Raw genomic sequence first — 24,112 nt, 5'->3', positions numbered from 1 at the left:
GCCTGTGCCGTCCAGGTAGCACTTGACGGAGGCCATTTCCGTCACCTCCTCCACCGTCTTGGAGCCCTGCACGAGGTCGGCCAGCGTGTCCTTGTCGATGATGCCCAAGTCCACCAGGTCCGAGGCGGTCACCTGCCTCCTGAACCCCGTGAATTTCATGCTGCTGCTCCGCTCCACCACCTCCTCGATGAGGAGGGTGAGGCGCCTCGCCAGCTCGTCCAGCACCACACTGCCGGCCCGGACCTGCGCCAGCAGCTCCTGCCTCTTTGCCTCGGAGACGTACGTGGAGAAGAGGAGCTCCCACAGGGAGACCTTCCTGCCGTGGAAGCCACCCGCCGAGACCTCGATGGTGCGGGACTTCAGGGACCGCTCCAGCTCCAGCTCCCGCTCCCGCTCCCGCTCCAGCTCCCGCTCCCGCTCCCGCTCCCGCTCCCGCTCCTGCTGGGAGCCCGCGGCCTCGCCATTCTCGGCCAACGGCGGGGCCTCCCGCTGTGTCGGCTTGCGGGCCAAGGCAGCGCCGTGGCCCTGGCCCTCAGCCCCGGTGATGATGGCGGTGAGGAGGGTGATCATCTCCGAGATGGTGACCGTCCCCGCCTTGTACCTCCGGAGGAGGTCCTGGCGCCGGTGGTCGGGGACGTAGCGGGAGAAGAGGAGCTCCCAGACGGTGACGCTCTGGCCCTGGAAGAGCCCCACGCTGAGGGTGGTGCGGGCAGCCTGCAGGGCTTGCCGGGCGTCCTCGGTCAGCTGGTAGAGCACGGAGCCCTTGTGCATCAGCTGGAGCATGAGCAGCCCCGTGTCCGGGTCGGGGACGCAGCGGCGGAGGAGCTGCATGTAGGTGAGGTTCTCGTGGGTGTTGGGGTCGAAGAAGCCCTTGGTGTCGTCGCTGGGGTCGGAGAGGATCTGGTTCATCTCCTGGTCGAAGTAGCCGCGCCGGTAGGCCACCTCCACGGGGAGGCGGTGGCTGTGCACGGGGTCGATGATGCCGCCGGTGGCGATCTGGGCCTCCAGCAGGCGGATGCCGTGCTCCTTGACGATGAGCTCCTTCTTCATGGCCTGGAAGAGAGAGATCTGGTCGCCGGTGTAGGGGTCGGTGTAGCCCGTCACGGCCCTCTCGGCCGACAGGAGCTTCTCGTGCAGCTCGCTGCCCACCAGCCCGGACGAGACGGCCTCGTCCACGGAGAGCTTCTTGTTGCTGAGCGGGTCAACGACGAAGCCGGTGGCAGCCTGCGCCTCCAGCAGCACCAGCGCCGTGCCCTGCCTCAGGATGCCCTTCCACATGGCCTGGTAGATGGTCATCTTCTCCATCTTGGCGGGGTCGGCCTTGGAGGGCACCAGCACGCCGGCGATGCAGCCCGTGCCGTCCAGGTAGCGCTTGACGGAGGCCATTTCCGTCACCTCCTCCACCGTCTTGGAGCCCTGCACGAGGTCGGCCAGCGTGTCCTTGTCGATGATGCCCGAGTCCACCAGGTCCGAGGCGGTCACCTGCCTCCTGAACCCCGTGAATTTCATGCTGCTGCTCCGCTCCACCACCTCCTCGATGAGGAGGGTGAGGCGCCTCGCCAGCTCGTCCAGCGCCACACTGCCGGCCCGGACCTGCGCCAGCAGCTCCTGCCTCTTTGCCTCGGAGACGTACGTGGAGAAGAGGAGCTCCCACAGGGAGACCTTCCTGCCGTGGAAGCCACCCGCCGAGACCTCGACGGTGCGGGACTTCAGGGACCGCTCCAGCTCCCGCTCCCGCTCCCGCTCCCGCTCCCGCTCCCGTTCCCGCTCCCGCTCCAACTCCCGCTCCCGCTCCCGCTCCCGCTCCTGCTGGGAGCCCGCGGCCTCGCCATTCTCGGCCAACGGCGGGGCCTCCCGCTGCGTCGGCTTGCGGGCCAAGGCAGCGCCGTGGCCCTGGCCCTCAGCCCCGGTGATGATGGCGGTGAGGAGGGTGATCATCTCCGAGATGGTGACCGTCCCCGCCTTGTACCTCCGGAGGAGGTCCTGGCGCCGGTGGTCGGGGACGTAGCGGGAGAAGAGGAGCTCCCAGACGGTGACGCTCTGGCCCTGGAAGAGCCCCACGCTGAGGGTGGTGCGGGCAGCCTGCAGGGCTTGCCGGGCGTCCTCGGTCAGCTGGTAGAGCACGGAGCCCTTGTGCATCAGCTGGAGCATGAGCAGCCCCGTGTCCGGGTCGGGGACGCAGCGGCGGAGGAGCTGCATGTAGGTGAGGTTCTCGTGGGTGTTGGGGTCGAAGAAGCCCTTGGTGTCGTCGCTGGGGTCGGAGAGGATCTGGTTCATCTCCTGGTCGAAGTAGCCGCGCCGGTAGGCCACCTCCACGGGGAGGCGGTGGCTGTGCACGGGGTCGATGATGCCGCCGGTGGCGATCTGGGCCTCCAGCAGGCGGATGCCGTGCTCCTTGACGATGAGCTCCTTCTTCATGGCCTGGAAGAGAGAGATCTGGTCGCCGGTGTAGGGGTCGGTGTAGCCCGTCACGGCCCTCTCGGCCGACAGGAGCTTCTCGTGCAGCTCGCTGCCCACCAGCCCGGACGAGACGGCCTCGTCCACGGAGAGCTTCTTGTTGCTGAGCGGGTCAACGACGAAGCCGGTGGCAGCCTGCGCCTCCAGCAGCACCAGCGCCGTGCCCTGCCTCAGGATGCCCTTCCACATGGCCTGGTAGATGGTCATCTTCTCCATCTTGGCGGGGTCGGCCTTGGAGGGCACCAGCACGCCGGCGATGCAGCCCGTGCCGTCCAGGTAGCGCTTGACGGAGGCCATTTCCGTCACCTCCTCCACCGTCTTGGAGCCCTGCACGAGGTCGGCCAGCGTGTCCTTGTCGATGATGCCCGAGTCCACCAGGTCCGAGGCGGTCACCTGCCTCCTGAACCCCGTGAATTTCATGCTGCTGCTCCGCTCCACCACCTCCTCGATGAGGAGGGTGAGGCGCCTCGCCAGCTCGTCCAGCGCCACACTGCCGGCCCGGACCTGCGCCAGCAGCTCCTGCCTCTTTGCCTCGGAGACGTACGTGGAGAAGAGGAGCTCCCACAGGGAGACCTTCCTGCCGTGGAAGCCACCCGCCGAGACCTCGACGGTGCGGGACTTCAGGGACCGCTCCAGCTCCCGCTCCCGCTCCCGCTCCCGCTCCCGCTCCCGCTCCAACTCCCACTCCCGCTCCCGCTCCCGCTCCTGCTGGGAGCCCGCAGCCTCGCCATTCTCGGCCAACGGCGGGGCCTCCCGCTGCGTCGGCTTGCGGGCCAAGGCAGCGCCGTGGCCCTGGCCCTCAGCCCCGGTGATGATGGCGGTGAGGAGGGTGATCATCTCCGAGATGGTGACCGTCCCCGCCTTGTACCTCCGGAGGAGGTCCTGGCGCCGGTGGTCGGGGACGTAGCGGGAGAAGAGGAGCTCCCAGACGGTGACGCTCTGGCCCTGGAAGAGCCCCACGCTGAGGGTGGTGCGGGCAGCCTGCAGGGCTTGCCGGGCGTCCTCGGTCAGCTGGTAGAGCACGGAGCCCTTGTGCATCAGCTGGAGCATGAGCAGCCCCGTGTCCGGGTCGGGGACGCAGCGGCGGAGGAGCTGCATGTAGGTGAGGTTCTCGTGGGTGTTGGGGTCGAAGAAGCCCTTGGTGTCGTCGCTGGGGTCGGAGAGGATCTGGTTCATCTCCTGGTCGAAGTAGCCGCGCCAGTAGGCCACCTCCACGGGGAGGCGGTGGCTGTGCACGGGGTCGATGATGCCGCCGGTGGCGATCTGGGCCTCCAGCAGGCGGATGCCGTGCTCCTTGACGATGAGCTCCTTCTTCATGGCCTGGAAGAGAGAGATCTGGTCGCCGGTGTAGGGGTCGGTGTAGCCCGTCACGGCCCTCTCGGCCGACAGGAGCTTCTCGTGCAGCTCGCTGCCCACCAGCCCGGACGAGACGGCCTCGTCCACGGAGAGCTTCTTGTTGCTGAGCGGGTCAACGACGAAGCCGGTGGCAGCCTGCGCCTCCAGCAGCACCAGCGCCGTGCCCTGCCTCAGGATGCCCTTCCACATGGCCTGGTAGATGGTCATCTTCTCCATCTTGGCGGGGTCGGCCTTGGAGGGCACCAGCACGCCGGCGATGCAGCCCGTGCCGTCCAGGTAGCGCTTGACGGAGGCCATTTCCGTCACCTCCTCCACCGTCTTGGAGCCCTGCACGAGGTCGGCCAGCGTGTCCTTGTCGATGATGCCCGAGTCCACCAGGTCCGAGGCGGTCACCTGCCTCCTGAACCCCGTGAATTTCATGCTGCTGCTCCGCTCCACCACCTCCTCGATGAGGAGGGTGAGGCGCCTCGCCAGCTCGTCCAGCGCCACACTGCCGGCCCGGACCTGCGCCAGCAGCTCCTGCCTCTTTGCCTCGGAGACGTACGTGGAGAAGAGGAGCTCCCACAGGGAGACCTTCCTGCCGTGGAAGCCACCCGCCGAGACCTCGACGGTGCGGGACTTCAGGGACCGCTCCAGCTCCCGCTCCCGCTCCCGCTCCCGCTCCCGCTCCAACTCCCGCTCCCGCTCCCGCTCCCGCTCCTGCTGGGAGCCCACGGCCTCGCCATTCTCGGCCAACGGCGGGGCCTCCCGCTGCGTCGGCTTGCGGGCCAAGGCAGCGCCGTGGCCCTGGCCCTCAGCCCCGGTGATGATGGCGGTGAGGAGGGTGATCATCTCCGAGATGGTGACCGTCCCCGCCTTGTACCTCCGGAGGAGGTCCTGGCGCCGGTGGTCGGGGACGTAGCGGGAGAAGAGGAGCTCCCAGACGGTGACGCTCTGGCCCTGGAAGAGCCCCACGCTGAGGGTGGTGCGGGCAGCCTGCAGGGCTTGCCGGGCGTCCTCGGTCAGCTGGTAGAGCACGGAGCCCTTGTGCATCAGCTGGAGCATGAGCAGCCCCGTGTCCGGGTCGGGGACGCAGCGGCGGAGGAGCTGCATGTAGGTGAGGTTCTCGTGGGTGTTGGGGTCGAAGAAGCCCTTGGTGTCGTCGCTGGGGTCGGAGAGGATCTGGTTCATCTCCTGGTCGAAGTAGCCGCGCCGGTAGGCCACCTCCACGGGGAGGCGGTGGCTGTGCACGGGGTCGATGATGCCGCCGGTGGCGATCTGGGCCTCCAGCAGGCGGATGCCGTGCTCCTTGACGATGAGCTCCTTCTTCATGGCCTGGAAGAGAGAGATCTGGTCGCCGGTGTAGGGGTCGGTGTAGCCCGTCACGGCCCTCTCGGCCGACAGGAGCTTCTCGTGCAGCTCGCTGCCCACCAGCCCGGACGAGACGGCCTCGTCCACGGAGAGCTTCTTGTTGCTGAGCGGGTCAACGACGAAGCCGGTGGCAGCCTGCGCCTCCAGCAGCACCAGCGCCGTGCCCTGCCTCAGGATGCCCTTCCACATGGCCTGGTAGATGGTCATCTTCTCCATCTTGGCGGGGTCGGCCTTGGAGGGCACCAGCACGCCGGCGATGCAGCCCGTGCCGTCCAGGTAGCGCTTGACGGAGGCCATTTCCGTCACCTCCTCCACCGTCTTGGAGCCCTGCACGAGGTCGGCCAGCGTGTCCTTGTCGATGATGCCCGAGTCCACCAGGTCCGAGGCGGTCACCTGCCTCCTGAACCCCGTGAATTTCATGCTGCTGCTCCGCTCCACCACCTCCTCGATGAGGAGGGTGAGGCGCCTCGCCAGCTCGTCCAGCGCCACACTGCCGGCCCGGACCTGCGCCAGCAGCTCCTGCCTCTTTGCCTCGGAGACGTACGTGGAGAAGAGGAGCTCCCACAGGGAGACCTTCCTGCCGTGGAAGCCACCCGCCGAGACCTCGACGGTGCGGGACTTCAGGGACCGCTCCAGCTCCCGCTCCCGCTCCCGCTCCCGCTCCCGCTCCAACTCCCGCTCCCGCTCCCGCTCCCGCTCCCGCTCCTGCTGGGAGCCCGCGGCCTCGCCATTCTCGGCCAACGGCGGGGCCTCCCGCTGCGTCGGCTTGCGGGCCAAGGCAGCGCCGTGGCCCTGGCCCTCAGCCCCGGTGATGATGGCGGTGAGGAGGGTGATCATCTCCGAGATGGTGACCGTCCCCGCCTTGTACCTCCGGAGGAGGTCCTGGCGCCGGTGGTCGGGGACGTAGCGGGAGAAGAGGAGCTCCCAGACGGTGACGCTCTGGCCCTGGAAGAGCCCCACGCTGAGGGTGGTGCGGGCAGCCTGCAGGGCTTGCCGGGCGTCCTCGGTCAGCTGGTAGAGCACGGAGCCCTTGTGCATCAGCTGGAGCATGAGCAGCCCCGTGTCCGGGTCGGGGACGCAGCGGCGGAGGAGCTGCATGTAGGTGAGGTTCTCGTGGGTGTTGGGGTCGAAGAAGCCCTTGGTGTCGTCGCTGGGGTCGGAGAGGATCTGGTTCATCTCCTGGTCGAAGTAGCCGCGCCGGTAGGCCACCTCCACGGGGAGGCGGTGGCTGTGCACGGGGTCGATGATGCCGCCGGTGGCGATCTGGGCCTCCAGCAGGCGGATGCCGTGCTCCTTGACGATGAGCTCCTTCTTCATGGCCTGGAAGAGAGAGATCTGGTCGCCGGTGTAGGGGTCGGTGTAGCCCGTCACGGCCCTCTCGGCCGACAGGAGCTTCTCGTGCAGCTCGCTGCCCACCAGCCCGGACGAGACGGCCTCGTCCACGGAGAGCTTCTTGTTGCTGAGCGGGTCAACGACGAAGCCGGTGGCAGCCTGCGCCTCCAGCAGCACCAGCGCCGTGCCCTGCCTCAGGATGCCCTTCCACATGGCCTGGTAGATGGTCATCTTCTCCATCTTGGCGGGGTCGGCCTTGGAGGGCACCAGCACGCCGGCGATGCAGCCCGTGCCGTCCAGGTAGCGCTTGACGGAGGCCATTTCCGTCACCTCCTCCACCGTCTTGGAGCCCTGCACGAGGTCGGCCAGCGTGTCCTTGTCGATGATGCCCGAGTCCACCAGGTCCGAGGCGGTCACCTGCCTCCTGAACCCCGTGAATTTCATGCTGCTGCTCCGCTCCACCACCTCCTCGATGAGGAGGGTGAGGCGCCTCGCCAGCTCGTCCAGCGCCACACTGCCGGCCCGGACCTGCGCCAGCAGCTCCTGCCTCTTTGCCTCGGAGACGTACGTGGAGAAGAGGAGCTCCCACAGGGAGACCTTCCTGCCGTGGAAGCCACCCGCCGAGACCTCGACGGTGCGGGACTTCAGGGACCGCTCCAGCTCCCGCTCCCGCTCCCGCTCCCGCTCCCGCTCCCGCTCCCGCTCCAACTCCCGCTCCCGCTCCCGCTCCCGCTCCTGCTGGGAGCCCGCGGCCTCGCCATTCTCGGCCAACGGCGGGGCCTCCCGCTGCGTCGGCTTGCGGGCCAAGGCAGCGCCGTGGCCCTGGCCCTCAGCCCCGGTGATGATGGCGGTGAGGAGGGTGATCATCTCCGAGATGGTGACCGTCCCCGCCTTGTACCTCCGGAGGAGGTCCTGGCGCCGGTGGTCGGGGACGTAGCGGGAGAAGAGGAGCTCCCAGACGGTGACGCTCTGGCCCTGGAAGAGCCCCACGCTGAGGGTGGTGCGGACAGCCTGCAGGGCTTGCCGGGCGTCCTCGGTCAGCTGGTAGAGCACGGAGCCCTTGTGCATCAGCTGGAGCATGAGCAGCCCCGTGTCCGGGTCGGGGACGCAGCGGCGGAGGAGCTGCATGTAGGTGAGGTTCTCGTGGGTGTTGGGGTCGAAGAAGCCCTTGGTGTCGTCGCTGGGGTCGGAGAGGATCTGGTTCATCTCCTGGTCGAAGTAGCCGCGCCGGTAGGCCACCTCCACGGGGAGGCGGTGGCTGTGCACGGGGTCGATGATGCCGCCGGTGGCGATCTGGGCCTCCAGCAGGCGGATGCCGTGCTCCTTGACGATGAGCTCCTTCTTCATGGCCTGGAAGAGAGAGATCTGGTCGCCGGTGTAGGGGTCGGTGTAGCCCGTCACGGCCCTCTCGGCCGACAGGAGCTTCTCGTGCAGCTCGCTGCCCACCAGCCCGGACGAGACGGCCTCGTCCACGGAGAGCTTCTTGTTGCTGAGCGGGTCAACGACGAAGCCGGTGGCAGCCTGCGCCTCCAGCAGCACCAGCGCCGTGCCCTGCCTCAGGATGCCCTTCCACATGGCCTGGTAGATGGTCATCTTCTCCATCTTGGCGGGGTCGGCCTTGGAGGGCACCAGCACGCCGGCGATGCAGCCCGTGCCGTCCAGGTAGCGCTTGACGGAGGCCATTTCCGTCACCTCCTCCACCGTCTTGGAGCCCTGCACGAGGTCGGCCAGCGTGTCCTTGTCGATGATGCCCGAGTCCACCAGGTCCGAGGCGGTCACCTGCCTCCTGAACCCCGTGAATTTCATGCTGCTGCTCCGCTCCACCACCTCCTCGATGAGGAGGGTGAGGCGCCTCGCCAGCTCGTCCAGCGCCACACTGCCGGCCCGGACCTGCGCCAGCAGCTCCTGCCTCTTTGCCTCGGAGACGTACGTGGAGAAGAGGAGCTCCCACAGGGAGACCTTCCTGCCGTGGAAGCCACCCGCCGAGACCTCGACGGTGCGGGACTTCAGGGACCGCTCCAGCTCCCGCTCCCGCTCCCGCTCCCGCTCCCGCTCCCGCTCCAACTCCCGCTCCCGCTCCCGCTCCCGCTCCTGCTGGGAGCCCGCGGCCTCGCCATTCTCGGCCAACGGCGGGGCCTCCCGCTGCGTCGGCTTGCGGGCCAAGGCAGCGCCGTGGCCCTGGCCCTCAGCCCCGGTGATGATGGCGGTGAGGAGGGTGATCATCTCCGAGATGGTGACCGTCCCCGCCTTGTACCTCCGGAGGAGGTCCTGGCGCCGGTGGTCGGGGACGTAGCGGGAGAAGAGGAGCTCCCAGACGGTGACGCTCTGGCCCTGGAAGAGCCCCACGCTGAGGGTGGTGCGGACAGCCTGCAGGGCTTGCCGGGCGTCCTCGGTCAGCTGGTAGAGCACGGAGCCCTTGTGCATCAGCTGGAGCATGAGCAGCCCCGTGTCCGGGTCGGGGACGCAGCGGCGGAGGAGCTGCATGTAGGTGAGGTTCTCGTGGGTGTTGGGGTCGAAGAAGCCCTTGGTGTCGTCGCTGGGGTCGGAGAGGATCTGGTTCATCTCCTGGTCGAAGTAGCCGCGCCGGTAGGCCACCTCCACGGGGAGGCGGTGGCTGTGCACGGGGTCGATGATGCCGCCGGTGGCGATCTGGGCCTCCAGCAGGCGGATGCCGTGCTCCTTGACGATGAGCTCCTTCTTCATGGCCTGGAAGAGAGAGATCTGGTCGCCGGTGTAGGGGTCGGTGTAGCCCGTCACGGCCCTCTCGGCCGACAGGAGCTTCTCGTGCAGCTCGCTGCCCACCAGCCCGGACGAGACGGCCTCGTCCACGGAGAGCTTCTTGTTGCTGAGCGGGTCAACGACGAAGCCGGTGGCAGCCTGCGCCTCCAGCAGCACCAGCGCCGTGCCCTGCCTCAGGATGCCCTTCCACATGGCCTGGTAGATGGTCATCTTCTCCATCTTGGCGGGGTCGGCCTTGGAGGGCACCAGCACGCCGGCGATGCAGCCCGTGCCGTCCAGGTAGCGCTTGACGGAGGCCATTTCCGTCACCTCCTCCACCGTCTTGGAGCCCTGCACGAGGTCGGCCAGCGTGTCCTTGTCGATGATGCCCGAGTCCACCAGGTCCGAGGCGGTCACCTGCCTCCTGAACCCCGTGAATTTCATGCTGCTGCTCCGCTCCACCACCTCCTCGATGAGGAGGGTGAGGCGCCTCGCCAGCTCGTCCAGCGCCACACTGCCGGCCCGGACCTGCGCCAGCAGCTCCTGCCTCTTTGCCTCGGAGACGTACGTGGAGAAGAGGAGCTCCCACAGGGAGACCTTCCTGCCGTGGAAGCCACCCGCCGAGACCTCGACGGTGCGGGACTTCAGGGACCGCTCCAGCTCCCGCTCCCGCTCCCGCTCCCGCTCCCGCTCCCGCTCCAGCTCCCGCTCCCGCTCCCGCTCCCGCTCCTGCTGGGAGCCCGCGGCCTCGCCATTCTCGGCCAACGGCGGGGCCTCCCGCTGCGTCGGCTTGCGGGCCAAGGCAGCGCCGTGGCCCTGGCCCTCAGCCCCGGTGATGATGGCGGTGAGGAGGGTGATCATCTCCGAGATGGTGACCGTCCCCGCCTTGTACCTCCGGAGGAGGTCCTGGCGCCGGTGGTCGGGGACGTAGCGGGAGAAGAGGAGCTCCCAGACGGTGACGCTCTGGCCCTGGAAGAGCCCCACGCTGAGGGTGGTGCGGGCAGCCTGCAGGGCTTGCCGGGCGTCCTCGGTCAGCTGGTAGAGCACGGAGCCCTTGTGCATCAGCTGGAGCATGAGCAGCCCCGTGTCCGGGTCGGGGACGCAGCGGCGGAGGAGCTGCATGTAGGTGAGGTTCTCGTGGGTGTTGGGGTCGAAGAAGCCCTTGGTGTCGTCGCTGGGGTCGGAGAGGATCTGGTTCATCTCCTGGTCGAAGTAGCCGCGCCGGTAGGCCACCTCCACGGGGAGGCGGTGGCTGTGCACGGGGTCGATGATGCCGCCGGTGGCGATCTGGGCCTCCAGCAGGCGGATGCCGTGCTCCTTGACGATGAGCTCTTTCTTCATGGCCTGGAAAAGAGACATCTTTTGTCCTGTGTAGGGGTCGGTGTAGCCTGTTACTGCTCTCTCTGCACAAAGAAGTTTTTTTTGTAGCTCACTGCCCACCAGCCCGGACGAGACGGCCTCGTCCACGGAGAGCTTCTTATTGCTGAGCGGGTCAATGATGAAGCCGGTGGCAGCCTGCGCCTCCAGCAGCACCAGCGCCGTGCCCTGCCTCAGGATGCCCTTCCACATGGCCTGGTAGATGGTCATCTTCTCCATCTTGGCGGGGTCAGCCTTGGAGGGCACCAGCACCCCGGCAATACTTCCAGTTCCTTCAAGGTATCTTCTCACATTATCCATTTGTGCTATTTCTTGTGCCGTCTCTTTTCCTTCGTGGAGTTTTTCCATTGTTTCTTCTGTAATTATCTGTGCACTTACAAGTTCTGATGCTGTTATTTGTTGTCTGATTCCTTGGAACCAGACATCACTTCTGTCCTCTTCTCTTTCTTTAATGATATTTAGTATTGTATCAATGATTCCTTGTAGAATATGATTGGATTTTTCTTTATATTTTTTCACCAGTTCTTTTCTTTTCTCTTCTGTGATGTACTCAGTACAGAGAAGTTCCCACAGTGATAATACTTGTCCTTTGTATTTTCCAACAGGCACTTGTACCTTTGTAGATAATAGGGCATTTTTTGTTTGCTCATCAATGTAGAAATAGTCATCTTCTTTTTCCATGACCTGCAGCAGGTACAATCCAGTATCTCTGTCTTTGTAACATCTCTGCAGGAGCTGACTGTAACTGATTTTCTCATGGGTGTTTGGATCTATAAAACCTTTGCTACCATGATCTGGATCAGAAAGCAGAAGAAACATATCATCATCCAAGTAGCCACGCCGGTAGGCCACCTCCACAGGGAGGCGGTGGCTGTGCATGGGGTCAATGACACCGCCGGTGGCAAGCTGGGCCTCGAGCAGGTGGGTGCCATGCTCCTTGACTGTTATCTTTTGCCTTATGGCCTGGAAGAGGGATATTTTATTTCCTGTATGAGGATCTGTGTATCCCGTCACAGCTTTCTCTGCCAACAGGAGATTCTTGTGCAAGTTGCTCCCCACTAGCCCGGACGTGACGGCTTCATCCACGGAGAGCTTCTTATTTTTTAGTGGGTCAATGAGAAAACCAGTGGCAGCCTGTGCCTCCAGCAGTCCCAGTGCACATTGCTCTGTGAGGAGGCCCTTCTTCAGGGCCTGGTAGATGCTCATCTTCTCTTTCTTCGATGGGAGTAGAACCCCAGCAATGCATCCAGTGCCATCCAAGTACCTTTTGATGGTGTCCCTCTTTGTGAGGCTTGCAAGTGTGAGACTTCCATCCTGCAGCTGATCTAGAGTTTTCTTGTCAATTATCTCAGAGTTAAACAATTCTGATATTGACACGTCCCCCCGGAGTCCTTTAACCTTGAGGGCTTCTGCTCTTTGCTCTGTATCCTCAATTATTTTGAAGATAATGGCTATAAGGTCTTCCAGTGTTAGGGTTTTGCATTTGTACTGCATAACTAGTTCTTTCCTTTTCTGCTCGGAGATGTAATGAGAGCAGAGAATTTCCCAGATGGAAACTGTTTGGTCCTTAAACTTTCCAATTTTCACTTTAAGGGGCTTTGAGCACAAAACCTTTTTTGTAAATTCATCAATGTAGAAGTACTTTCCTCCTTCCTGTACAACTTGTAGCATGTACAACCCAGTCTCTGAATCTTGGACACATCTCTCCAGGAGCTGCATGTAGGTGAGGTTCTCATGGGTGTTGGGGTCAAAGAAGCCCTTGGTGTCATCACTGGGGTCGGAGAGGATCTGGTTCATCTCCTGGTTGAAGTAGCCGCGCCGGTAGGCCACCTCCACGGGGATACGGTGGCTGTGTACAGGGTCAATGATGCCACCAGTGGCAATCTGGGCCTCGAGCAGGCGGATGCCGTGGCTCTTCACAATCAGCCCTTGGTTCATAGCTTCAAACAGGGACATTGGGGCTTTTGTGTAGGGCTCGGTGTAGCCTGTTACAGCTCTTTCTGCACAGAGTAGCTTTTCAAAAATCTCCCCTCCAATTAGACCTGCAGTTAATGCTTCCTCCACTGAAAACTTCTTGTTTTTCTCTGGGTCAATGATGTAGCCGGTGGCAGCCTGCGCCTCCAGCAGCACCAGTGCTGTCCCTGGCCTCAGGATGCCCTTCCTCATGGCCTGGTAGATGCTCATCTTCTCATTGCTTGGCTGTATAAGGACCCCTGCTATGAAATTGGTGCCCTCCAGGTACCTGCGGACAGAGTCCATTTCAGTGACTTCTTTGACTGTTTTCTTCCCTTGGTTGAGCTCATCGAGGGTTTTTTTGTCTATCAGTTGAGACTGGAAGAGGTCACTGGCGGATACTCTTTTCCTTAGTCCCTTGAATGCAAACTTCTTGCCTTGTGTCTCAGTCTCTTTGATGATTGTGGTGACAATTGTTATGATTTCATGTAGCACTTCAGTATTCTCATCTTTGTACTTTTGCACTAGCTCTCTTCTCTTACTGTCTGAGAGGTATTCAGAGTTGAGAAGGTCCCAGACTGACACTGTCTGTCCTTTGAACCGCCCTATGTTGACACAAACAGTCACAGATTTCAACACCTCCATGGTTTGTTCATCCACACAGAATATCGCATTTTCTGACAGAGGAAGGAGCCAGAGACCTGACTCAGCCTCATGAATGCACCTGTCCTTCAGCTGCTGGTAGGTCATGTTCTCTTTCGTGTTTGGGTCAAAAAAGATTTTGGTGCTGTCATTCAGCTGAGAGAGGGTTTGGATCAGGTCCTCATCGCAGAAGCCATATCTGCATGCAGCCTGGAGTGGAAGGTGATGGTGGTGAATGGGATCAATGACCCCTCCTGTGGCCAGCTGGGCCTCTAGCAAGGGAACAGCATCTCCCAGGGGAATCAACTCTTTCCTGAGTGCCTGACATAGTGAGATGGAGCTCCCTGTGTAGGGGTCTGTGTAGCCAGTCACTGCCCTCTCAGCTAGAAGGAGTTTCTCGGTGAGCTCTTCGCCAACAACAGCTGCTTTCACAGCATCCCTCACACTGAGTCTCTGGTTTGTTGCTGGGTCAGTTAGGTATCCTGTGGCTGCTTGAGCTTCTAGCAGCCTCAGAGCAGCCCCAGGGAGGAGGAGATTGTTTTTCATGGCATCGTAAAAGCTCATCTTCTTTTTGGATGCTTCTATGAATACCCCGGCGATGCTGCCTGTGCCCTGCAAGTACCTCTTCACACTCTCCATTGCCGCCACTTCCTCAGGAGTTCTTATGCCCTCAGCCAGTTCTTCAAACGTCTTCTCAGTAATGATGCCAGCATCCAGCAGCCAGACTGCAGGGACACTGCCCCACAAGCCTTCCAAGGTGATCTCGGTGCGGGCTTTCATTTCCATCTCCCCAACCAGTCTGAGCACAAGAGCAACCAGCTGCTGCAGCGACATTTCCTCAGACCGGAACCTCTCCATGAAGTCACTCCTCTGCTCCTCAGTGAAATACCCAGAGTGGATTAGCTCCCAGAGGGAGACCCCTTTTTCCTTCACCACAGTTTCCTTGAAAACCTGTTGGATTTGTTCGTCGGTGTAGGCAGGAGCCGCTGTCTGTCGCAGAGGCAGCAAGTGGAAGCCGGAGATCTCGTCCTTCTGGCAGAGCTTGATTAACTCAGCATAGGTCACGGCCTCTTTGCTGTCTGGGATGCAGAAGGCTCTGTTGTTGTCATTGGGCTTAGAAAGGGCCTTGCTTGTATCCTCATCCAGGCACCCTCGCTTCTGGGCAGATTCTATGGGGATATAGTGGCCACATGTTGGATCAATAATGCCTCCTGTAGCCATCTGCACCTCCATCAACTGCATGGCCTGTTTGTCCGCAACCAGGCCCTTCTTCATTGCCTGGAAGAGGGATATCTTCTTGCCTGTGAAAGGATCTTTATAGCCTGTTACAGCCCCTTCTGCATGCTGCAGTTTCTCATGGACTTCTGGCCCAATGACTCCCTCCTTGATGGCATCATCCACACAGAGTTTCTGGTTGTTCACTGGGTCAATGATGAAGCCTGTGGCAGCCTGGGCCTCTAGCAGTGGGAGGGCTACTCCTGGTACCACAATGTTTTGCTTCATGGCCTCGTAAATGCTTATCCTCTGGTTTGATGGCTGGAGTACAATGCCCCCAATGCTGCCAGAGCCATAGAGGTACTTTCTGACAGAGTCCATGTGCAAGACTTCCTCTGGTGTGACGGATCCCTCCAACACCTTCTCAAACAGGGCCTTGTCAATGACACCTGTTTCCATCAGGTGGTAAGCGCTGACGCTGCCTCTCATGGCTGGGAACTTGATGGGGGCCCATTTTTTCATTTCCTCCTCTAACATGATTCGAATTTGCTCCAGGGTGAGCTTCCTCAGCTGGTAGTGGTTGAATATCTCTCGGCGCCTTCCCTCGCTGAAGTACTCGGAGTTCAGCAGGTCCCACACGGAGACCTTCTCCCCCCGTAACCGCCCAAACCTGACCGGCAGCCAGGAGCTCCTGAAGACCCGTCTGGTGGTGTCATCAATGAACTGGCGCTTCCTGCTGTTCAGAGGAAGGAGGCAGAGCCCGGTGGATGGCTCTGTAATGCACTTCTCCTTGAGCTGCAGGTAGGTGAGGTTCTCATGGGTGTTGGGGTCAAAGAAGCCCTTGGTGTCATCGCTGGGATCGGAAAGGATTAAGTTCATCTTCTTGTCGAAGTAGCCACGCTTATAGGCCACCTCCACGGGGATGCGGTGGCTGTTGACGGGGTCGATGATGCCGCCCGTGGCGATCTGGGCCTCGAGCAGGCGGATGGCGTGCTCCTTCACGATGAACTCTTTATTCATGGCCTGGAAGAGGGAGATCTTGTTCCCTGAGTAAGGATCTCTGTAGCCGGTGACCGATTTCTCTGCAGTCAGTAGCTTGTCGTAAACATCTGGGCCAATGACATTCGCTCTTAAAGCCTCATCCACAGAATACCTTTTGTTGGCAGCTGGGTCAATGATAAATCCAGTGGCAGCCTGTGCCTCCAGGAGGATCAGCGATGTTCCTGGCCTTAGAAGTCCTTTCCGCTTTGCCTGGTAGATGCTGATCTTCTCCTGGGAGTCGGGAAGCAGCAGCCCACCAATGCTACCTGTCCCTTGCAGGTACTTCTTGACAGTGTCCATGCTGACAACTTCTTTGGCTGATGTTGCTCCCTCCTTCAGTTTCTTAAACAAATCTTTGCTGATAATTTCGGAGCTCAGGAGTTGGTCAGCTGTCACCTGGTCCCTCAGTCCTTTGAAGGTGACATTAGCAGTGGAAGCCACTTCCTCAATGGCGGCGCTGACCGCCTTACCCAATTCTTGTATAGAGAGCGTTCCTGCAAGGTACTGCTGAGTGAGAGCAGCTCTTTGCTCACTCTGGATGTAGTCTGAGAAGAGGAGTTTCCAGAGAGACACTGACTTTCCCTTGAATTTACTTAAAGCAATGGGTACTTGTGTGTTTTCCAGAGCTGTTTGGGTCCTGTGGTCAAAGAAGAGGGGGGTTCCCTCAGATCCTTCTCTGCTGTCTCCACCAAGTGGCAGCAGAAGGAGCCCTGTGTTGGGATCAGTGACACAGCGCCTGAGCAGGTCTGCATAGGTCAGCTTCTCCTTGGAGCTGGGGTCAAAGAATCCTTTCATGTCATCAGTAGGACTGGAGAGGAGCTGTCTTGTGTCCTCGTCCAGGTACCCCCACTTGCAAGCTGTCTCTGTAGGGACACGGAGGTGCCTGCCTGGAGCAATTATACCCCCTGTGGCCATCTGAGCCTCCAGCAGGCAAATGCCATGATCCCTGGGGATGAATCCCTTCCTGATGGCTTGGAATAGAGAGAGCATTTCTCCAGTGGAGGGGTCCCTGTACCCCGTGATGGTCCTCTCAGCTGAAGACAATTTCTCATGAAGCTCTGGGCCAATGAGACCGACCCTGACAGCCTCATCAGCTGAGTAGGTTTTGTTCTTTACGGGGTCTGTCAGGCTGCCGGTGGAGGCCTGGACTTGCAGGAGCATCAGAGCAGCACCAGGCAGGAGGAGATGCTCTCTCAGGGCCTGGTAAAGGCTTTTCCGCTCACTGGAAGGCAGGACAACACCAGCCACGCTCCTTGTGCCATGGAGGAACTGCTGAACGGAGTCATTCTCTGCTACCTCCTGGGCAGAAACTCTTCCCTCCTCAAGACCTCTGAACATGTCAGGGCTGATGATGCCAGAGTCCAGCAGATCCCTGCTGGTCACCCTCCCTCCCAGCCCTGGGAACGTGATTTGCAGGGGTAAGAGGAGGAAGCCCGAGGCCGGATCAACAACACACCTCTTTATAAGCTCCATATAAGTGGCCCTCTCCATAGTACTGGGGTTGAGGAACCCTTTGCTGTCCTCATTGCTGGGGTCAGAAAGGAACTGGCTCATCTCTTCATCTAAATATCCCTTCTCGCAGGCAACATCTGCTGGGATCCGGCAGCCAGTGGCTGGGTCAATGATGCCTCCAGTTGCAATCTGGGCCTCTAGCAGCCGGGTACCTTGCTCCCTCCCAATCAGGTCCTTCTGGATCGCCTGGTAGAGGGAGATTTTCTCTTCTGTGTAGGGGTCCACGAAGCCAGTAGCAGCTTTCTCTGCAGAGAGTAGCCTCTCCTTCAGCTCCAGCCCCACCAGCCCCAGCTCCACAGCTTCTGCTACAGAGACTTGCCTGTTCTTCACTGGGTCAGTGATGAAGCCCATGGCTGCCTGGGCCTCTAGAAGACAGAGTGCTGAATCCAAACTCAGGAGGTGCTCTCTGGTGGCATCATAAAAGCTCATTATCTTCTTTGAAGCCTCTACATACACTCCAGCAATGCTGCCAGCTGCCTGCGAGGGCTCACTAGAAGCATCCATCACCACCACATCCCTGTCAGCTGCCTTTTTCTGTTTGCAAGGCAATATGTCCTGGCTCAAGTGGTTTGCTCCTGGCATGTCTTCCTGGTGAGAGTTGGGGGCAGCATGGCCATTCACTGCTGGCTTGCTCTCCATCCTCCTGCTGCACGCCTTTCACAGCTGTCAAGACTCTTTGAAGAGAGGGGAGAGAATGGGAAAGCTCAGTGAGAAACCAACTTTTCTATGGTTTGCATGCTAAATAATACTGGGGAAAAAAAGAAAAAGAAATACTTCACAGGCAGGAGGAAGTAACAGCCGAAGGCTGAGCATATTCAGGGCACTGTGCTTGCCCCTGAACATGACATGCTGAGCCAGACCTGCCAGAGGCAAGCACCCTCTGCGTCCTGAGCTAGACTTGCTGGGTGCACTGGGACATCTCAGTGTGACAGAGAGACTGGAGCAGAAGCACTGGTGGGACCCATGGAGCACTGAGCTGAGACAGGCCTGGCTCCTGTAAGGAGTTAAAGCCCCCACGAGCTGTCACGTGCATTTGGCCACCTGTTTGTGCAGGGCTCATCTCTGCACAGAAGCCTTGTAGAGTGCTTCAAGGGCCTGGAGGGCAAAGCAGCAGCAACCCCCAGGGAGTACCAGCACTCGCTCGGGCTGCTGCTGACACCGGCACAGGGATGAGCAAACCCGGAGCCAGCACAGAAAGGCTGCTCCCCTCTGCCAGGGACAGGGGCTCAGCCTGGTCCCCTGGCACACTCCCCACAGCAGCACCGGTCAGCAGGGGCTGGAGCCACCGGGCACCCAGAAGAATCCCTGGAGGCTCTTTGCCTGGTGCATACCGCTGCACTGAGATGGGGTATCTGCCCTCCTTGCCTTGCTCAGAAAGCGTGGGAAGGGGGGGGGGAAGCCGAAGGAGAAGCGGGTGGGTGCAGCAGGCCACACTATTTGCACACAGACCTGCATCCCTGCACTCATGTTTGAACAGCTCCTGGGCACACTAGGATCAACCACAATGCAGCCATTATGCAGTCAAATTATGGTGCCGGAGGGGAATACGAGGCTGTCGCACGCCGGGCTGTGCACACCAGAAGGCTGGAGGGCATTTGTGGCTGAGTACGGACTGTGCAGAGGTCTGGGAGCTGTCATCAGCCGCAGCCTGCGGGCTATGGCTGTGGCACACGATGCTGCAGAGGAGCCTCGCTGCCCGCAGCCTTGCACGGTGGGGTGTCCGTGCCCAACACCCTTCAGTCCTTGGGCTGGAAGCTGGTCCTGCAGCAGGAGGCTGCAGGGTTGGAACAGGTTTGAGGAGCGCAGGGGCTAGCCCTGCTATGCTGGGGCAGCAGAGATGGCTCTTTATTCCGTCGTGAGCCCCATCCCCTAATGGAGAGCCGCTGGCACCAGTGCAGAGTGGGGTGTGCCAGGGCTGGACTGGCCCTGCGGAGGCAGGTGAAGCCACGGGACCGAGCACGAAGTGCTGCGGCAGGCCGAGGAGACCCACTTGCCTGAACTTCTGCAGCGGAGCTGGGTCGTGGTGCTGTCCGCTGGCATCTCTGGACCCAGCTGCAAGGACACAGCCAGAGCAGGGCTACTGCATGGTATGCACCGCTGTACATGGAAAGGCGCTGGCAGAGCAGTCCCATGGAGAGCTGGTGCCACGCTGACCCTCCCGTGACGGTCGCGCTGAGTGGGGATGGTGCAGACCAGCCCTATCTCGCTGCCTGGGGCTCACGGACCCACGTCCTTCCCTGCGCCGCCACCGTAAACACACCAGGGAGCAAAGAGCAGCATGCCGGTGCCGGCGGGTGCTGTGCCGGGGACCTGCTCGCCATGGGACCAGCCTCTCCAGTGGGGCTCTGTGCACCCAGCTCTCTCCCCCTGTGCCCACTCCAGCTCGTCCTGTGCCCCCCGGGCCAGTCCAGCACCTTTTCCTTGCCAAGGGCTCCTCTGTCCCAGCCGCGCGCTAGGCTTGCTGCCCATCCCAGGGGAAAGGTCCCAACAGGCGGTGGCTCCGTCCGCCCCGTGATGTCAGTGCGAGCGTGGCCGTGCGGGCTTGGATCTGCCCAGGCAATGCTGTTTGTGTTTGCAGGTTCAGGATTGCACCTGGCTCTGGTGCCAAGAGGTGGGGACGGCGGGCGGGACGGCCATGGGGCTCTGGGAAGGGCTGTCCTGAGCCACACGGGGTGAGGGGAGGAGAGCAGGGTTGGGGCTCGGGGAGGGGGGGGGGTGTATCTCTGCCTGGTAGGGGAGCTGCTGCGGGGGAATGTGAGGGGCCCATCTTGCTGGCTGAGAGCGGGGGGAGTCGCTCTGTCCTGTGCTGTGGGCTGTGGGCTGGGAGCGGGGGGGCCCCTGCCCTGGGCAGCCCTGGCACCACGCACATGCAAACCATATGGCAGGGCTGGCAGCACCTCACCACCAGCTCTACCCACCCCGGTCCTGCGGCCGTGCTGACTTGCAGGGCTGGGAAAGCTACTCCTGGCCCCGCAGCCCTTTCCTGGCAGAGTTAGACGGGTTAGGTGCTGGGTTAGATGGCACGGGCTGTGCTGCGCTTGGGAGAAGCTGGGCTCAGCCCAGCCATGCCACGGGCACAGGGGTGGGCAGCGCCGGTGTGGCTGCGGTATCCGGAGAGCCCCGGGCAGATCCCCACACGTCTCAGACCTAAGCCGGTCACCGGCACCGGAGTGCAGAGGGCATTTGGGCGCTGCCACCGGTAACACTGCGGCATCTTGAATGCCCGATTCCCATCGGGGCTGGGGACCAGGGGTAGGAACCCCCCAGGGCTGAGGTGGAGCCCCCTGCCCTTCACGGGCAGGGGAGGAGGCAGCGGGCAGAGAAAGGACTCTTCTCCCTTTAGTCAGAAGGCGTCAGCCCCATGGAAACTTTTAGTAACCGACTCTGCCTACAAAGCCAGGGAGATTCCTGGCGGAGGTTCAGGCGTTGGCACCTGCAGCCCTCCCCGGGGCCACGGTCTCTCCCCGACGCGGGCAGCTCTCCCTGGCAGCGGCAATCGCTGCTCCGCGCCTTTCACTTCTGGCTGCGTCAGGAGACGTGCTGGCGTGAGCCGCGGCTCCGGACGGCGCTGCACGCGCAGCCCCTTCGCACCCACCAGTGCCGCGACCCCGCGTTGAGTGACGGCAGGAGGGTCTTCCTCGTAGACCCAGCGCATGGGAGAGCGTTGCAGCTACGGCTGCCCCACATCCCATGGGATGACCCTGCACGTCCGCACCCGCAGGGTGCACCAACAGGCCGGCGCCAGCTGGGGAGAGAGAGGCTGCTGGGGGCTGTGGGGAGGGACTGGGAGAAGGGACAGGTTTTACTGGCAGAGTGGGGGACCTGGTTTCAGGGAGAGGGTGGCGGAGGAGGTGTCTGCCGGGGAAGGAGCAGCAGAGGGTTTGGGAGGGGCTGGGGCTGCGGGTGGGAGCCTGGAGGGGGCCGGGTGAAGTCTGTGGGGTGGTCTCTGGTGGGACAGGCTGAAGCTGGGGGTGTTTCAGGGGGAGGGAGAGCAGTAGAGAAGTTGGCTTGGGCTGTGACGGAAGGGTGATAGGGGCAGGGGAGGGTAGCTGGGGTACTTTGGGGGGCCCTGCTCTGAGAGGGGCTGGGGGGGCAGCCCAGCACGCCTTCCCGGGCAGTGCTGCCTGCCCGGCTGCCACGGAGCAGGGGATGCAGTGCCTGGGTCCCACTGACAGCCAGTGGCGGATGGGCTCCTGCCGGCTGACCTGCCCTGTTAGGTGCCTGGAGCGGGGCTGCTCCTCCGCTGCAGCTGTGGGAGGTGGTCGCACCCTGCCCACGGGGGGAAAATCCCACGGCGCCATGTACCCACCTCATTGGGTATGGTGGGCTACGGAATGGCACTATGGAATGGTGCTTCCAGCCCCCTGCTCCACTGCCTGCCCCCTCCTCATCCCACTCCCGGAGCATGCCGGGGTCAGGGACCACCATTCTCCTGCTGTGCTCAGCCACGAGGGCCGGCAGTGCCCAGCATGCCACGGCACCGTACGGCTCTTACCCTACGCCCACTGTCCCACCCTTGCACCTGGCCGCAGCCCAGCCAGACCGGCGGGCGCTGGCAATGCCGCATTCCTCGCATACCCAGAACCTGCGCAAGCGCTTCTGTCCGCCGTGACCCCCCCCGGCACAGCCCCATGAGACCCAGCCAGGCTCCTCTCCATCCAACCTCTCCTACCTGCCCACGGTGGTCGCAGGACGGGCTCGCCCGGCAGGTGCCCGCAGTCCCGCTGCTTCTTGCCTGCGACCAGAGCACGTTTAAAACCTTGCCCTTCCCCGCCCCTGGGGATGACACACCGGCCCAGCCCTGCCAGAAACATGCGGGCCAGCCCTCCCCACCGGCTCCCTCTGGCTGCCCCGGGGTCCCCCCTCTTGCAAGGGGTCCGGCTGCGCTCTGGCCCTGCCGCCCCATCGCTGCCCTCCCTGCACCGTGCCCCTGCAGGCGAGGGGTTCGCCAGTCCCGACGTGGCTGCAGCGCGGGCAGGTGGCCCTGTCCCCGCAGGCAGCCGTTGGCTTGGGCAGTGCCCTCTGCAAAGGAGGGACCTCCACAGGGCCAGCGTGCCTGCGCTGCTCTCGTCCCCAGCAGCCTCTCACCCTTCTCCCCGTTGCCCTATAACCACCCCGGGTGTCAGCAGCCTTAGCCATGCCCCTGCACCTTGTCCTGGTGGTGGCTCCCACGGCAGCCCCTGCAGCCCTCGCCACCCATGCCTGCTGCATGTCCGTTTCCCGTCAAATCGGCTGCGCTGCCGTGTCTATTTGGCCGCACCCCAGGCTGCAGGGCTGACAGACCCCAGGCTTCCACCCGCGGGCCTGACCACGGCACCACGGCAGCTGGGGTGGAGAGGGGGGACCCTTCCCCACTTCCCCCAACCTTGCCCACATCCCTGGATGTGCACGTGGAGCCTGAATTGCCCAAAACGTGCCTAAGCCACCCGAGTCACCCAAACACCCCTGCCCTGCCTCCATCACCAGCCCCACACCCAGTTCCCTGCTCCACCCCGAGCACCCCCTCTCCTCTCCCCGGCGCCATGGGTGCTCGGTGAGCCCCAAAAGAGCAGCGGGCACTGTGCATGGGGAAGGGGACCACCTTTGGGGCCACCGGGCGCTGCGGTGGTCGTGCCGCAGCCCCCTCCCAGTGCCAGCCCTGCAGGGCAATGTGCTGAGGCAGGGATGCGCACCACTTTTGGGCAAGATGTTTACAGTGCGTGGGAGTGTGTTGTCTGGAGAGCTGCCGGTATCCAGGCACGGGGTTGGCCGGGCAAGCCTGCAGCATGGCACGGCGTGGTCCAGCGAGCACACACAGCCCTGCTGCCCGCTGAGGGTGCCGCTAACCCCGGCGGTGGTGGTGCACCCCATGTGGAGAGGCATTCCCCCAGAAACGGCATGGCCGAACACCCAGGCAGGAGCCCCCTCTGTGCCCGCTGCTTGGGCATCGCTGAGCCTGGGAGGGCAGAGGGTCCCTCGGGATGCTGTCACCCCACGGCAGCCAGAGCTGTGGGGCTGAGAGAGGGGCTGGCCCGGACGATGCCCCAGACCCATGGGGTGATGTCTGAACAGGGGCAGCATCAGCAGGGCTGGTGAGAGGGGCAGGGGCTGCGACCGCCCCGGCAGGGCTGGCAGCTGCCACCGTAGCTGTACCTGTTCCTGTGGCACATGGAGAGGAGGTTGCAGCCCAGAAACCAGCATGATGGCTGCACAGGCATTGTCAACGGTTGTCACAGAGGTGTCACTCCTGGGAGGTGCTGAGGAGCCTTAATCCAAAGGCAAACAGGGATGAGTGTTCGCCACCGCCGCAGAGGGCTGGGCACCGGCATGCTGGAGCGGTGCCGTCGCCGCAGAGCTTCCCGCTGGCGAAGCTGCGGAGGCGCTGACCTGCTCACCCTCCGGCGGGGTCTGGGCCAGCAGTCCCCCCCTGCAGCCTCCCCCGGGGACCCTGCCAGCCCACACTGGGACCAAGGATGGCCCCGGGGCCGCAGCGGGGCCAGGCACGGGCACGGCTGGCCAGTGACCAGTGAGCCTGGCACAGGTGGCCGACAGGGCATCGTCTCCCTGACTTGCAGCAGGGATAGGCAGGAGGGGGACGTCGGGCCCCCCCACTCCAGGCAATGTGGCTGCTCACGCAGGAAAACAGTGCACTGTGCCGGGCCATGCTAGGCTGTGCTGAGTTGTTCTGTGCTACGCCTGCCGACGCTGTTTTGCTTTTGCTTTCTTGGGCACAACGCCCAAAGGCAGAGGAAAGGGTCTGGTTACAGTAATTAGCAGTAATGTGTGGTTGCAATTCCTGGGTATGCGCTCAAACTAACCGTACGCAGCTTAACCAAAGCATCTCAGCTACGTACAAAGACAAGGAGCAGACCGGCCTGGGCACGTCTCCCCTGCCCGTGGGCGGCCACGGCTCGGGCTGGAGGTGGCTGCTGGCTCCCGGGAGCCTCGGTGACACCCCTGCTGCGCCGGCTGCCGAGCCAACGGAGCCATGCAGCCATTTGCTGCGGGGAAAGGGAAAGCCCAGAGGCGCAGGCATTGGGACACAGTTTCTCGGTGTTGCAGGAGTCATCTCACAGTGGGAAACCCCATGTGGGTGGGTCGGTGAGGATAGCCCACTGAGCCAGGCGTCACAGGGTGCACTGCCAGAGCCAGCCGTGCCCGGCCGCCGACACTGCACCCG

At 62.6% G+C, this 24,112-nt stretch overlaps 1 protein-coding gene across 1 annotated transcript in view; it reads right to left on the bottom strand.

Moving 5' to 3' along the window:
* EPPK1 (epiplakin 1) overlaps positions 1 to 17,758 on the bottom strand; it is a 42,511-nt gene extending 24,753 nt beyond the window's left edge. Inside the window, exon 1 of the mRNA XM_052786826.1 lies at positions 3 to 17,758. Within this exon, the coding sequence (XP_052642786.1) occupies positions 3 to 17,592 (17,590 nt within the window). The 5' untranslated portion in view covers positions 17,593 to 17,758. The remainder of the gene's footprint in view (positions 1 to 2) is intronic.
* Between the last annotated feature and the right edge of the window lie 6,354 nt (positions 17,759 to 24,112).

The sequence above is a fragment of the Harpia harpyja genome, chromosome 5, assembly GCF_026419915.1.
Source record: "Harpia harpyja isolate bHarHar1 chromosome 5, bHarHar1 primary haplotype, whole genome shotgun sequence".
Lineage (NCBI taxonomy): Eukaryota > Metazoa > Chordata > Aves > Accipitriformes > Accipitridae > Harpia > Harpia harpyja.
Note: the sequence above shows the minus strand (reverse complement) of the source record. Positions and strands in the feature narration are given on the sequence as shown.